The sequence below is a fragment of the Chrysemys picta genome, chromosome 1, assembly GCF_011386835.1.
Source record: "Chrysemys picta bellii isolate R12L10 chromosome 1, ASM1138683v2, whole genome shotgun sequence".
In the NCBI taxonomy this organism is placed as follows: Eukaryota; Metazoa; Chordata; order Testudines; family Emydidae; genus Chrysemys; species Chrysemys picta.
In genome coordinates this window covers 110,848,344-110,861,863 of record NC_088791.1, presented here as the reverse complement: position 1 = coordinate 110,861,863, position 13,520 = coordinate 110,848,344, and the positions used below count along the sequence as shown (strand labels likewise).

The window sequence follows — 13,520 nt, the reverse complement described above, 5'->3', positions numbered from 1 at the left end:
TTTGAAGTTGTATCAGTTTAATACGTTTGGCTCCAGATGCCCTCAGAGAAGCTGCATAGAGTCATTATTACTAATATGCTCCTGCAGAAAGACTCTTCCATGCTATCTTGGGATAGGGAACCTGGTTTGATTTAGCTTTGCTTGTCTGGAAGGACACAGGAATTACTGTAGGTCTTGCTTAATTTCTCTGGATATTCTGAAAACACAGTTTAAGAGTATTATTCTTTGGGACATTTCCCTGGAGGGCAAAGCAAAAGTTTCAGCATAACACTTAGATAAGTGCTGGAGAGAAACTGGTTTAAAAGACACACTGTTATATATCTTGTGGTCTTGTCTGAAATTAGCTCGGTACTAGTCTTCGGTTGTCTTCTAAAATAATAGCTGGACACTTCATCCACTTCTTACCACAGAATGATATTTTGGGCCTACCACGATATAGGTAAGATACCTAAGGACAGCAAAACTTTGTCAAGAACTCCTGGGTCTTTCCTTATAAACCCTATTCACAAAGAACAAGCTTAGCATGAACTCCTCTCAGGAGTAAGTTTGAAAGATGTGGTGGATACCAGAATCATATAAATTATTCATTAACAGACTGCATCTATATATAATCTGAGCTGTGGCATCTTATTATAGACATCTTTAAGGAAAATAATTTAGAACAGGTAATTCTTTGTATTAGTGCCTCTGCAATAGTATGCTTATAGGGAAACTGGTAGGCAATATAGAAAGAGATTTCAATCCCTCCCTCTAAATAACAAGAAGAGCAAATCACCGCATTTTGTTTTCAAAACTTCTTACGTAGAATTAAAAAAATCAAATGGGAAGCTGCTGTCATGACAGTCTGATGTAGATTAGGACTCAGAAGCCTATATTCTGACCCCCAACCTGTCTCTCACAGGATAAAAAAAATAGTCACTGATTTCCATGCTAATAAGGTTCATGAATTGTGCATGATTGCATGCGATGGACAGGTGACTTTCAAAATAGTTGTTAGATAAGTCTCTTATGTAAACTGATGTAAACAGTAGTCACCTATTAAGAGAACCAAGAATGTATTTTACTGAAGGATAGCTCAGTGCTTTGAGCATTTGCCTGCTAAACTCAGGGTTGTGAGTTCAGTTCCTGAGGGGGCCACTTAGGGATCTGGGGCAAAATCAGGACTTGGTCCTGTTAGTGAAGGCAGGGGGCTGGACTCGATGACCTTTCCGGATCCCTTCCAGCTCTATGAGATAGGTATATCTCCATATATTTTTTATTTACATTACAATAGCTTTGACAGCTGCTTGTCTTTTTCGTGCTTTCACACAAAAACTACATTGCCTGGCTCCCAAAGTACATGATGGGAGGAAAGTTGTTCATATAGATAAGCCACAGGACTGAGAGTAAGATGATCTCGGTTCTAGTCCTGATTCTGCTACAGATTTCCCGTGTGACCTTAAGCATGTCACTAACATGTACCTCTGTGCCTCAGTTTATCCATCTCTAAAATGGGGATATTATCTCTACAGATGCTCCCCAAGTTACGTAAACCCAACGTACACAAATCCGAATTTACGGAAAAAGTTCCATAAGCTAGAAATAGGAGTTTTTGTTGTTGTTGTTTTGCGTAATGGTTGGAGATATGTTTCCAACTTACGCAAAATTCGAGTTATGCAAGGCGTTCCGGAATGGAATGATTGCGTAAGTCGGGGAGCGTCTGTACTTCACAGGGATATTGTGAGGCTAAATTCATTAATGCTTTGAAATGGTGCCACAGAACTGCTAAGCGTTAGTATCATTGTCAAACTAGGCCTTCTGTTGAGAAGTATCAGTATAATGGCAGGTCCCACTGAGAGAGACTTCAGCACCTGTCATAGACCTGGAGATACAGAAACTGTGATGAACACTGGTTAACTACATACATACCACATAGCATGCTTCTTAACAAGATAATCTTCTTTAGTAAAAATATAACTTTCTGTGCCATTGTAACTGATCAGTGAAGTTGTCCTTCAGAGGACAAAACCTTTCCACCTGAATCTTGGTTGATGTAAATCTGAAATCAATGGGGCAATCCTGATTTTCAGCGGCTGAGAATCCCACTTGTATTATGTTCATGCTTTGTGACTTGATTTTGGCTGTGTACATTTCCATTCTAAATACATTTTTGGTCACTTCTCACTTACCAATCAAAAGAAAAACTCATTTGGGGCTGATACCAGGAATAGAAATTCCAGACCTAAATGATGTTTTCTTGGTTGAGAAAGTGAGAAGTAACTGAGAATGGGTTTAGAATGGAAATTCCATCTCTAGAGCTTTGCTGTAATGCTGTTCTGCAGTGAAGGAACATGACTTTCTGGCCCGAACCTTCTCAGCCACTAGTTTTCAAACCATCTTCATGCGGTAGCCCTGATATGAACAGAGGGGCTCTGTGACTACAGAGAGGGTTCAGGATTGTTGCTAAATGCTCTGCACAGTCTGTGCCATGACCCTCATGGTACGCTAGCTGCATCACAGAATTCCAGCCTGAGTGATCTCACAGGGCTCAGCTGGACCAAGGGAGTTAGTGGAGATACATAGTGAACAAAACTGTCATAGCAAATCTAAGAGGGATGTTTATTCCATGGACCTTTCAGCATTTTGAAGACAAAGAATTTGTATGCCATCCCCTTCTTCCCCCACACGTTTGTGCCAAGACGGGCGTCTCACATCAGGGAGATGAATAGCAGGTCTGTTTCAGCAGCTGTGCTCTCTTACCCAGAGAAAGCATTATAGAGTCCCTGGGACTGCAGAGTCCCAAGCTACTGTGCAGTCTGCAGAAGGCTGAGGAAGAGACCTAAGGGCAAAAGGATGGCATCAGGAGGGGAAATCATCAACCTTCAAGTGAGTCCATCTTGGGGAATTACCAAGAGGGAAGTGGGAGGGTAGAGGGAGGCAGTAACAATTCCTGTCATTTACTCCTCTGTTTTGGTACTGTTTTGAAACTTCTTTGCTGAAATTTTCAGCCCCCTTTGGAGAGAAGCTGATTGCAGGTTCATCTCAACACTCTGCTAATGAAAGGGCTTATTAGCTCCTTATTGTGAAGGAGACAGGATGAGAGAAGAGCTGCAGGATCTTACTAGAAAGAACTATTTTTGTGGCGAGAGTGAAACACCAGAGGCCGTTAGCGTCCAGGTCTGAGAGGGAGGCAGTGCGAATTTTACTAGCTGTAAGAGTTTGAGCTGTTCCCCTCCTCACAAAGCCCTTCTGTGTTTGGCAGAAAGTGCTCCCAGTCTAGAGAAAAGGAAAAGAAATACATATAGCAAATGCTGAGAGAGAGCACAAGCCAGGCTTTCCTATGTGGGGTTGACTGAGAAACAAAACGTACTGGTAAAGCTCCTTCAGTCCTTGTGGGTTTCCTTTTGCAGGTGTTTGTTTTTTAAGGAGGGTGTTTCTTTGGACTCAGTATGTCTTTTAGGAAAGGGCAACTCTCCGAGGGGTTGGAAAGAAGTTATTAGGATTGAAATCAAGCCCCCTGATCAGAAACATTTGCCAAATTTGGGAAAGTTCAGATTCAGATCTGCACCTGGCAGCTGGCCCCTTCTCTAGAACTACTCCAAACATAGTCCTAGACTCAACTCCCAGATTTGGGGAAGTTTGAACCAGTATCCAAACTTTGCAGTTGGCCTCCATTTTTAGAGTGGCCTAAGCCAAATTCTTAGAACTGAACAGAGCAAAACCTTAGGGAAGTTCAGATCTAGGTCAAAATCTCTAGAGACTATAATGCAAAGAATTGGGCCTGTTGTTATGGAAGTCATCAAAGCAGTACTGAAGAGGACTCATTCCCACAATCCCAAAATTTTGTAACAGGGAATGGCAGAACAAAGAGAGTGACTGACTGGGGCAAGGGCCTGATGCAGGCAGATTCATAAGGTCACTTCAGCAGAGGAATGAGATGCAGTGAAAGCTCTTAAAGGGCTGGAATGGGTGTCCTCAGATACAATAGGAGAAAAAAAGAGCAGTATTCAAAGGTAGCTTTGCCAAGTGGTGAAGCTGGAAATTGCTACGGATGCTTCTGTTTGACCAGGAAAGAGAGAGGGCTGAGCTTTCCCAAAACAAGGTAGAAAGGGTGAAGGCAGAGAGCTATACAAACCAGAACAAGTGTAAAGGGAAACAGGTCAAGAAATAGAAACTAAAGACAAGCCAAAACCCCTGCATATGAATCTACCACACTTGGGAAAAATTCAGATTTGTATCTGAGTTTTGTGCATGAACCCAGCCTCCTAACAGGACAAAACAACCCCCTGGATCCAGATACTCCTGACATTCAGAAAAGTTTGGCTCTGCATTCCAATTTGAACCTTGCAGCTTGAGTCCATCTCTAGTGTGACTGAAGAGCTGTTAAGGATCACTTCAGTCAAGGGAGATAGTATGTGAGCAACTGAGAAGAGAGAGATGGTTTGAATTTCAAAACTAAAATTAACGTGTTTGTTTCTGAACCAGGCAAGGGCAGGATATCATCCACGTCTCTGCAAAATCCCACAAGACAGAATGTTTGCCTGAGATTCTCCTAATGGCACCTCATGGGGATTTTGCTAAACCAGACTTTACAAAACTTAGGCAAATATTCATAGGTTCCTGCATACTTGTCACCAGGAAACCTCCTGGATGATACTGGCAAAGGAAAGAGAGCATTATGGATCATGTAGGTGAGGAAGTAGAAGGGTCCTTGGAGGGCCAGTGTGTAAAATAGCCTTTAAGGCAGAGCAAAGGAAGCAGGAGATGAAAGAGAAAAAAAAGAAGAGTGAGGGAAAGATAGTGTATACACTCTTTAATTAAAGGCACTTTTGACAGTACCCTTTGGTTCTTTGTTCTGACTAATGATATGCAGGTGTCCACTCTGAAGTCCATCAGCTACAGCCCTGGAGGCCCCTGCAGGTATAAGGACTGCACACTCTGGGGCAATCCCACAGCTGCTGCATGAATCTTTATCTGAAAGAACTACTGTATGCTATTACAGTGATAGCCAAGAATTCTAACGTACATGTATATTGTTTTCATTTGGTTTTATTTTGTAGGCATTCTGTGCCCAAATGGCTGCTCACTGCCAACTAGAATTTTTATAGTGCATCACATTTAGACGCTTTCCATTTGAGAAAAGAATTCAAAACTTACGATCCTTTAGCCTGCAATGGAGGAGGTATTTAAGATTATGAAGGCTCTAGTGAGAACTGATTAGTCTCCTCTTTTTTTAGCCTGTCCCATAACACGAGAACAAGAGCTCACTAGATGAAGTTAACAGAATAAAAATAAATACTTCTTCTCTCAGCATGTAGTCAGCCTGTGGAATTCACTTAGTCCTGGAGCAGGTCAGAGAGTTAAATATTGTAGCTGGCACTAAATAGGGGATAGGATAATTTTATGACCAATAACAACATTTGGAGTTATGCAAGCTACATGAGGCACTTTCAAATCTCCTACTTCAGCTAATGGTGTATGGGCATCAGGAAGATTAGCCCTTCTGCCTCCAAACAACGCTATATAATTGCTCAGGTACATTGAAAAAGATACCTGCCAACTGTCCCAGTGTAGGACCCACAGCTGCTTTCCTAACAGCAAAGTAGCTAGCATTTCCCACTCTCTCCCTCCCCAAAACTCTCCAAGTCCAGAGCACTTCTATAGAGTTTATTTTTCAACTCCCACTTCTAGGCACACCTACAAAATATCAAACTGCACACAGGTCCTAAAAATAGGACATTGTCAACATGAAAAATGCTCTATATCAAGCTAGAATTAAACCCCTCCCATCCAGCAAAAACCTGAGTAAACAGATAAAACTATAACCCGAATTCAAAGGTGTATCTGTATTTTTCACCCCAAACATCTCTAGTTATGGCTTTCAGATTTTGCCAGCAATGGCAGCTTCATTTTGCTCTATAAAGTATTTGGTATTGGCTGTTGACAGGAAGTCAGACTAGGTGGACCAGTTTTCTGATCTGTTATGGCAAATTCCAAGCTGAGATAACTGGGAGCTGAAACAGCATTTGGGATATCGACATAAACAAAACAAAACCCATCACCAGGCAGCCCATCCTGCCTCAGCGTTGGTGTTTGATACCATGGTGATGAGTCCATTAGAAATTAAGAGATTGGTGAAATGAATTAGATTAGAGTTAAAAGAACAGGAGTACTTGTGGCACCTTAGAAACTAACAAATTTATTAGAGCATAAGCTTTCGTGGGCTACAGCCCACTTCTTTGGATGCATATAGAATGGAACATATATTGAGGAGATATATATACACACATACAGAGAGCATGAACAGGTGGGAGTTGTCTTACCAACTCTGAGAGGCCAATTAAGTAAGAGAAAAAAAACTTTTGAAGTGATAATCAAGCTAGCCCAGTACAGACAGTTTGATAAGAAGTGTGAGAATACTTACAAGGGGAGATAGATTCAATGTTTGTAATTGCTCAGCCATTCCCAGTCCTTATTCAGTCCTAAATTGATTGTATCTAGTTTGCATATCAATTCCAGCTCAGAAGTCTCTCGTTGGAGTCTGTTTTTGAAGTTTTTCTCTTGTAAGATAGCCACCCGCAGGTCTGTCATTGAATGACCAGACAGGTTAAAGTGTTCTCCCACTGGTTTTTGAGTATTATGATTCCTGATGTCAGATTTGTGTCCATTAATTCTTTTGCGTAGAGACTGTCCGGTTTGGCCAATGTACATGGCAGAGGGGCATTGCTGGCACATGATGGCATATATCACATTGGTAGATGTGCAGGTGAATGAGCCCCTGATGGTATGGCTGATGTGATTAGGTCCTATGATGATGTCACTTGAATAGATATGTAGACAGAGTTGGCATCGGGCTTTGTTACAAGGATAGGTTCCTGGGTCAGTGTTTTTGTTCAGTGATGTGTGGTTGCTGGTGAGTATTTGCTTTAGGTTGGGGGGTTGTCTATAAGCGAGGACAGGTCTGTCCCCCAAGATCTGTGAGAGTGAGGGATCATCTTTCAGGATAGGTTGTAGATCTTTGATGATGCACTGGAGAGGTTTTAGCTGGGGGCTGAAGGTGACAGCTAGTGGTGTTCTGTTATTTTCTTTGTTGGGCCTGTCTTGTAGGAGATGACTTCTGGGTACTCGTCTGGCTCTGTCAATCTGTTAGTTGAATACCACAAGATAATATCAGTGAATATATGCTCCAATTCTGATTGGCCATTCAGTGAGATCATAGTTGCCACCTTATTATTTGCTATCCATATATATCTGTGTGAATGGGTTTGGGTTCAAAGGGATGCTCACAGAATGAATGTTGTTCATATTCCTATGTGAACAGTGATATTTGAAGATGAGTGTCCTCTGTTCACTTTTGTCAGTTTTTTAGATCGCTGTTCTTCTTAAAAAGTTCCAGTCATCCAATGCATGGGGCAGAAATGATACCTTGCAATCTAAGTGATGGATCACACAGTATAAATAAGAAAGAACGAACACATGAAGTGAGCAGTTTGAGAACACCCATAGGCTGAAATTTGCTTGCATAAACTGTTTAGTGATTACTTGTGAATATCAAGTACATTTCCAGAAATCAGGATGGATTTATAAACAATTTGTAACCAGGAAAAAAAAGAGTTAAATTAATTACATAATTTACTCCCAACTGGTAGTTTGACCAGATCTAGCTTAAATAGATTTTAGATAGGCAGATTAATAGAATTTGCATGACTTTAATGAGTGGCAGCTGGGACTTTTCTAAAACATTCACAAAATGAATGGAAAGTCCCACATAAATCATAAATTCTCTCTCCCACATCTCACTTTCACATTGTGCCTGATGACGGAATGTAGTGGGTTTGTTCACAACTAGATGAGACTTCTGTTTATTCTTGTTTTTGTGGCTTCAAGTTTTGACCTCAGGCAGCGTCGTGGTTACAAGTTCTCTGTCTGGGTACATAGCTGTCTGCTTCTTCTGCAGGAATAGCCAATTTGTGCTTTCTAGTGCTGCAGAGACTTTTACCCTCATTCAGCAATATCCAAGAAATATGACAATGTGATGTTATAGTCCAAGCAGTGTTCCTGTCCCAGAGGGCTTCAGTAATGTCATTTGGGCACCGGGCAGAATTATAATTCTGTATTTTAATAATAATACTCTGCGTTCATACAGATCCTTTCATGTGAAGATTCCAAGTGCTTTACAAACAGTAAGTAAGCCTCATAATATCCTTGGAAGGTAGGGAAGGATTATCCCTATTTTTCAGATGGAGAAACTCAGCCACATAAGTGACTTACCTAACTGTGTGCGGTAGTGATTCAATGGCAGGGGCAGGAATAGAGCCCAAGAGATCTCCCGTGCCCCCAGCCTCTAACTATTAAATATCATTAACTCAAACTGTGAAATTTAGGAATAAGAACAGATTGTGTATAACGAAAAGTCTAGGGTGGGATGGGAGGAGTGGAGAGGGCTAGGGAGAAAATTCACTGTGAAAACAAAGCTCTTCTAATGTAGTCAGCAAAATAAGAGATGTGAAATCTGATATCAGACTGGGGAAAGAGAAAAGTCTTGTGTCTGTTCCCCAAGTCACGGGGACTGTGATTCTGCACAGCACTATCCAAGCTCTTCTCCAGGCTGCCTGTCACACTAATGCTAGAAGGCTTGGAGATGTGGTGCTAGCACATCACCGTGGAGAATGGAATTTTTTTACAGCAGTACTAATTTGATCTTTGTTCTTGAATAACATTGTGATATTTCTCCTCACTCCTACAAATTCCTCCTGCTCCCCCTCTATTCCTCTCCCTGGGTGTGGACAGCAACTTTACTTAGAATGGGAGGGGCACAATGGAAATTTTTCAAGCACAGTATTTTTTTGGGGGGGAGGAGGGGTCTTGAAGAAATTGGATCAGTGCTAAAGGAGATCTAGAAACTGAGAGCACTGTGGAGTGTGATGTGTTCATACACACACACAGATTAGGGGCCAGATTCATCCCTGGTGTAACTCCACTAAAACTAGAGGCCTTCCACAGGCATTAATTTGGTCCCAGATGCTCCACCTCAGGGAGGTTTGGTGAGAGAAAGGTATCAACATTTTAATGAATGTTATTGAGGAGTCTTATCCATGCTACTCATTCAGAAGCATAGGGCCACAATAGGGTTACAAATGTGAAAATATATATGGGAGTGGAAGATATTAATGAGTATTCTCCGATTATATGCAGAACACACTAAAGAGTGAATTAATCCTGCTGACTGTCTGTAACTCTCCCTGAAACAATGTGCATGAAGAGGGATCACTGGATACCTGATCTTCCCCCAAATGCTACATTCAGACCATGTTCCCCCTCCTTCTAACCAAATGCTCTCCTTCATTCCCCCTGTTAGATGTATTTCACTATACACACTGTGCACATGGGCTCCCTCACTGAGAGGATCGCTGTGCAGCAGAGAATCTGGCCCTCTATGTCCTGACATTGCATGGAAATTGACAGTGCTGCATTACCCCAATACATCTTTTGCTAGGTATCAATGCAGCAACATTCTCTTCTTGTTGTGTCACCTCCCACATGCTAAGTGGAGGTGTTCTGGCATTGTAATGTGATGGGAGATCCTCGAGGAGACTTAACTGCAGAAGGGAGTGGTGTTTAATGTTACAGTAGGTGGGACTTCTGATCATTTGTGTGCATCATAGAATCCATAGCATTCTTTGGAAGATATATTGGGCCAGACCCTCAGCTGGTGTAAATTAGCATAGCCCTACTCAAATCAATGGAGTTTTGTGAATGTACATGACTTGAGGATCTGGCCCTGCTGTTCTGGCCAAAGTGCAACAGGGGTAATTATGTTCTCCTACCTAAACTGCCTCCGCAGTTTCTGCTGGAAACAGACTCTTGACTTCCGGTCCTTAACTGTTGTATAAGGCTACTGTGTGCGGTTAAACAGCCAGTCCACTTAACCCTAGGGATGGATGGAGTGAATCCTGTGTCAAGTTTGAAGATTAGTTTATAAAGTACTTTGTGATGAGAGTGCCACTGTACATGAATACAAGATGTTATGTTTACTCTGTGCTGCCAAGCAACTGCTTGAATAATCCATGGCCTCACTCCTGGGTAAGATTAGCATAATTCCCGCTACTACCAGGACCAGTATTAGAGGAGGAAAAAGTCAATGACTCAACACAAATGGTACAGTGAACTTTCCCTCAGGTACAGTGAACTTTCCTCCAGTGCCTGTAAAAGTCACTTGCCATGCTGTAAATTACTCAAGTGAGAGGAAACAGATCCTGAAGAATCTTAAACTTAAGCCATTCTGGTAATGAATTCTGACCCTTGGCCTGCCTGAGTGGAGGACTGAGGAGGTGTAACTGTTGCATAAGCAGTGCAATGGAAAGGGCTAGTGATGAGCAAGCCTCACAGGGTTTGGATGAAGATCCAAACATTGTATCTATGCAGGTTTCTAAAAGGTAACCTACTTCTCAGAGTGCCTTCAGGTGCCAAATCCGTCCTTAGGGTAACTCTACTGAAGTCAATGGAGTTACTTCAAGGATAAATTTAATCCCTTAAATCTGAAATTCATGCGACAACAGGCTCTCTCGGGAGATTGTGGATGCCTTCTTAGAACACCCTTCTTTATGGTTATTAAATATATATATTGCAGTACTGCCTAGAGACTTCAGCCAGGTCAGGGCCTGATCATGCAAGGCACTGTACAAACATATAATATATGCACCAAAGAGTTTTTGTGAACCCTTTGCACAACGACCGGTGCAAGATCCCTTGTCAACTCTAACCAATATGGAGCACAAGATGACAAACTAGAGCAGAAGTTTAGTCTGTCCCTGTTCTGCAGTATCAGACCCATGAGCCCAATCCTGCTCCCACTATGTTTGTACAGCTCTGAGCACTCAGCCAGAGCTCATTATATAAAAATACTATCATCTGCTTCCATAGAATAGGCTTTTTCACTGCCTCACAAGTCCTCCTACCCCAGCCAGAATCCTGAAGTGAACAAAACCTTTTCTGAACATTACAGAACAACCAAAAAAAAGTTAGTTCAACTCTGGAACTAGAAATAGGCGAAGGTTCTGGGAGTTTATTGTATAATAATCTGGAGTAATTCACCCACCCCTAAAGAGGACAAAGGTGCGGCTGAGTCATCACAATGCCTTGAGCCCGGGGGATTCCAGCAACAGATCATATCCAATGCTCCAACATTCCCCAGGGTGAGCAAAAGCAGTGCTTGCGGATGTTGTGGCATAGGGTGTTGATACTAAAATCAGCCAATAGGATGAATGAGATGGAAGCACATGATTCTTTGTCAGCAGTGCTTCCTGTGGACAGGGGGACCCTGAAATGTTTGGAAGCATGCAGGGTGAGACACAAAGAGTTTGGGGAATGAAAGCATTTTAAGAATAACATATAAGTGTTTTTCTTTGTCTGTTGTTAAAACTCACAAGAGTGGAGGGGGATGAAAAGCTTGGGAGAACCACAAAAACAGCAGGTGCATGGAAAGAGAGATGAGACACTCTGTGGCTGAAGAGGCAAGACAAACCCATGTGGTTCTCGGGGAGAGGAATGGGGATGCCGAGGGCCTTTGCATTGAGTGGTACCATTTTCACACAGAAAGAGGCAGCAAGTCTGCACAGCTGCACCATGACCATGAACGAGGGGCGGCTTAGAAAAACAAGGTCAGCTGACAGGCGGAGTAAATATGCATGGGGACAAAAACATCCCCTCTTCCCTGTGCTCTTCCCTCCAGCCCATCCTGGTTTGTTTGGCAGCTTTTGTAGGTCAGTGGCCTTTGGTATTTTATTGTTTAGTTTTAGAGACTCCGCCTCAGCACACGGTAAGTGGGAGGCAGTCCAAAGCCACCTGGGAGCTCCCTTCCCTCAGAAGGGGCAAAGGAGAACACATGGCCTGTGAACTCCCCCACCTGCTCACAGGAAGGAACATTACAAGGCTGACAGTCCAAATGCCAAACAGCGAATGAGCCCTTGATTTCTGCTTAACATCATGGGGACAGTTGCATGCCTCTGAACTAAGGGCTAGCCTGTGGTAAAGTCCCCTTCAGGGAAGGGGTGCCCAACCTGAGCCTGAGAAGGAGCCAGAATCTACCAATGTACATTGCCACAAAGCCACAGTAATACGTCAGCAGCCCCCCATCAGCTCCCACCCTCCAGCAGCCCCGCCGATCAGTGCCTCTTGCCTGCTGCAATCAACTGTTTTGCACGCGCAGGAGGCTCTTTGGGGGAGGGGGAGGAGTGAGGGCATGGAAGGCTCAGGGGAAGGGGTGGAGGGCAGGGCCTGGGGCAGAGCAGGGGGTTGAGCAGTGAGCACCCCCCAGCACATTGGAAAGTTAGCATCTGTAGCTCCAGCCCCGGAGTCAGCGCCTATGCAAAAAGCCGCATATTAACCTCTGAAGAGCCACATGCAGCTCCGGAGCCACAGGTTGGCCACCCCCGCCTTTAGGGGGTCTCACCCTCAGCACCAGCATGGAGTGTAGCCGTCTCTGTTTTTTTCCAGATGGAAAAGCAGCTCTCCTCAGTCTCCTCCATCCTCAGTGTATCCCTTAAGAGCTCCTCTCCTGCTAGCCCACCACGCAGCCCCTGCCTCCATATACAGAGACCTATGGTGCAACCCCACTGGGCTCCTCATTATTCAGTGCCAGTTGGTATGAGTAGAAGAATAGGTTTTGTTCAGTGTATAATCATAAGCATAAGCATGGCTATGGTGATTTCCTGATCATCCAGCTAAGATGACGAATTGTGATCTCAGAATAAAATAAAACAAATCTTTCCCAGAGTTGATGGTTTTTGCGAGTAAATGTGTCCTTTGTAACTTACAATCCAAAGCAGATTAGCCAGGATGGGTAAGGAATGGTGTCCCTAGCCTCTGTCTGTCAGAGAGTGGAGATGGATGGCAGGAGAGAGATCACTTGATCATTGCCTGTTAGGTCCACTCCCTCTAGGGTACCTGGCATTGGCCACTGTCAGCAGACAGGATACTGGGCTGGATGGACCTTTGGTCTGACCCAGTATGGACATTCTTATGAATGACAGTCCATGTTGGTTTCCATGTCTTTCCCCAATGAGAACTGGACTTTATTGTCTACATCAGTCTGGACCTCTCCTCAGTTTCCACGTTCTCCCAGTTCCTAAGAATTGAGATGCTGTACCCATTCATCTTCTCAACTAAGGATCTATATGCTATGGTAATACAAATAATATATAATAATTATCACCTACCCTGCCATCCCAACAATTTAAACAAGAATTTAACTATCTTCATGTCCTTCTTCTGTGAGCCAAACTCTTATGCCCGAACTGCCCCTGCATAGTCCTTTTACTAGAGCCTGAGTCTCAATTACACCAAGACCCCTTTTATAGTAGGTGTCATTTACATCCACTTTAATATCTCTTTACACTGTTAGAATGGTGTAAAGTCACCTTAGTGCAACTGAGAATCAGGCTAATTTTCGGAGCGAGTCTCTGTGTTAGCTCCTGTCCTCTACCCTTAGTCGGATCTCAGGTGCCTAGACAGTATGCTGATGGGTGCTCTAGAAATACATA

The 13,520-nt window shown here is 43.1% G+C and overlaps 1 protein-coding gene across 1 annotated transcript in view; it reads left to right on the top strand.

The window, feature by feature from the left end:
• Window positions 1-2,508: 2,508 nt before the first annotated feature.
• Window positions 2,509-13,520, top strand: part of NINJ2 (ninjurin 2) — a 75,084-nt gene continuing 64,072 nt past the window's right edge. Inside the window, exon 1 of the mRNA XM_005287968.5 lies at window positions 2,509-2,865. Coding sequence (XP_005288025.2) covers window positions 2,833-2,865 — 33 coding nt within the window. The 5' untranslated portion in view covers window positions 2,509-2,832. The remainder of the gene's footprint in view (window positions 2,866-13,520) is intronic.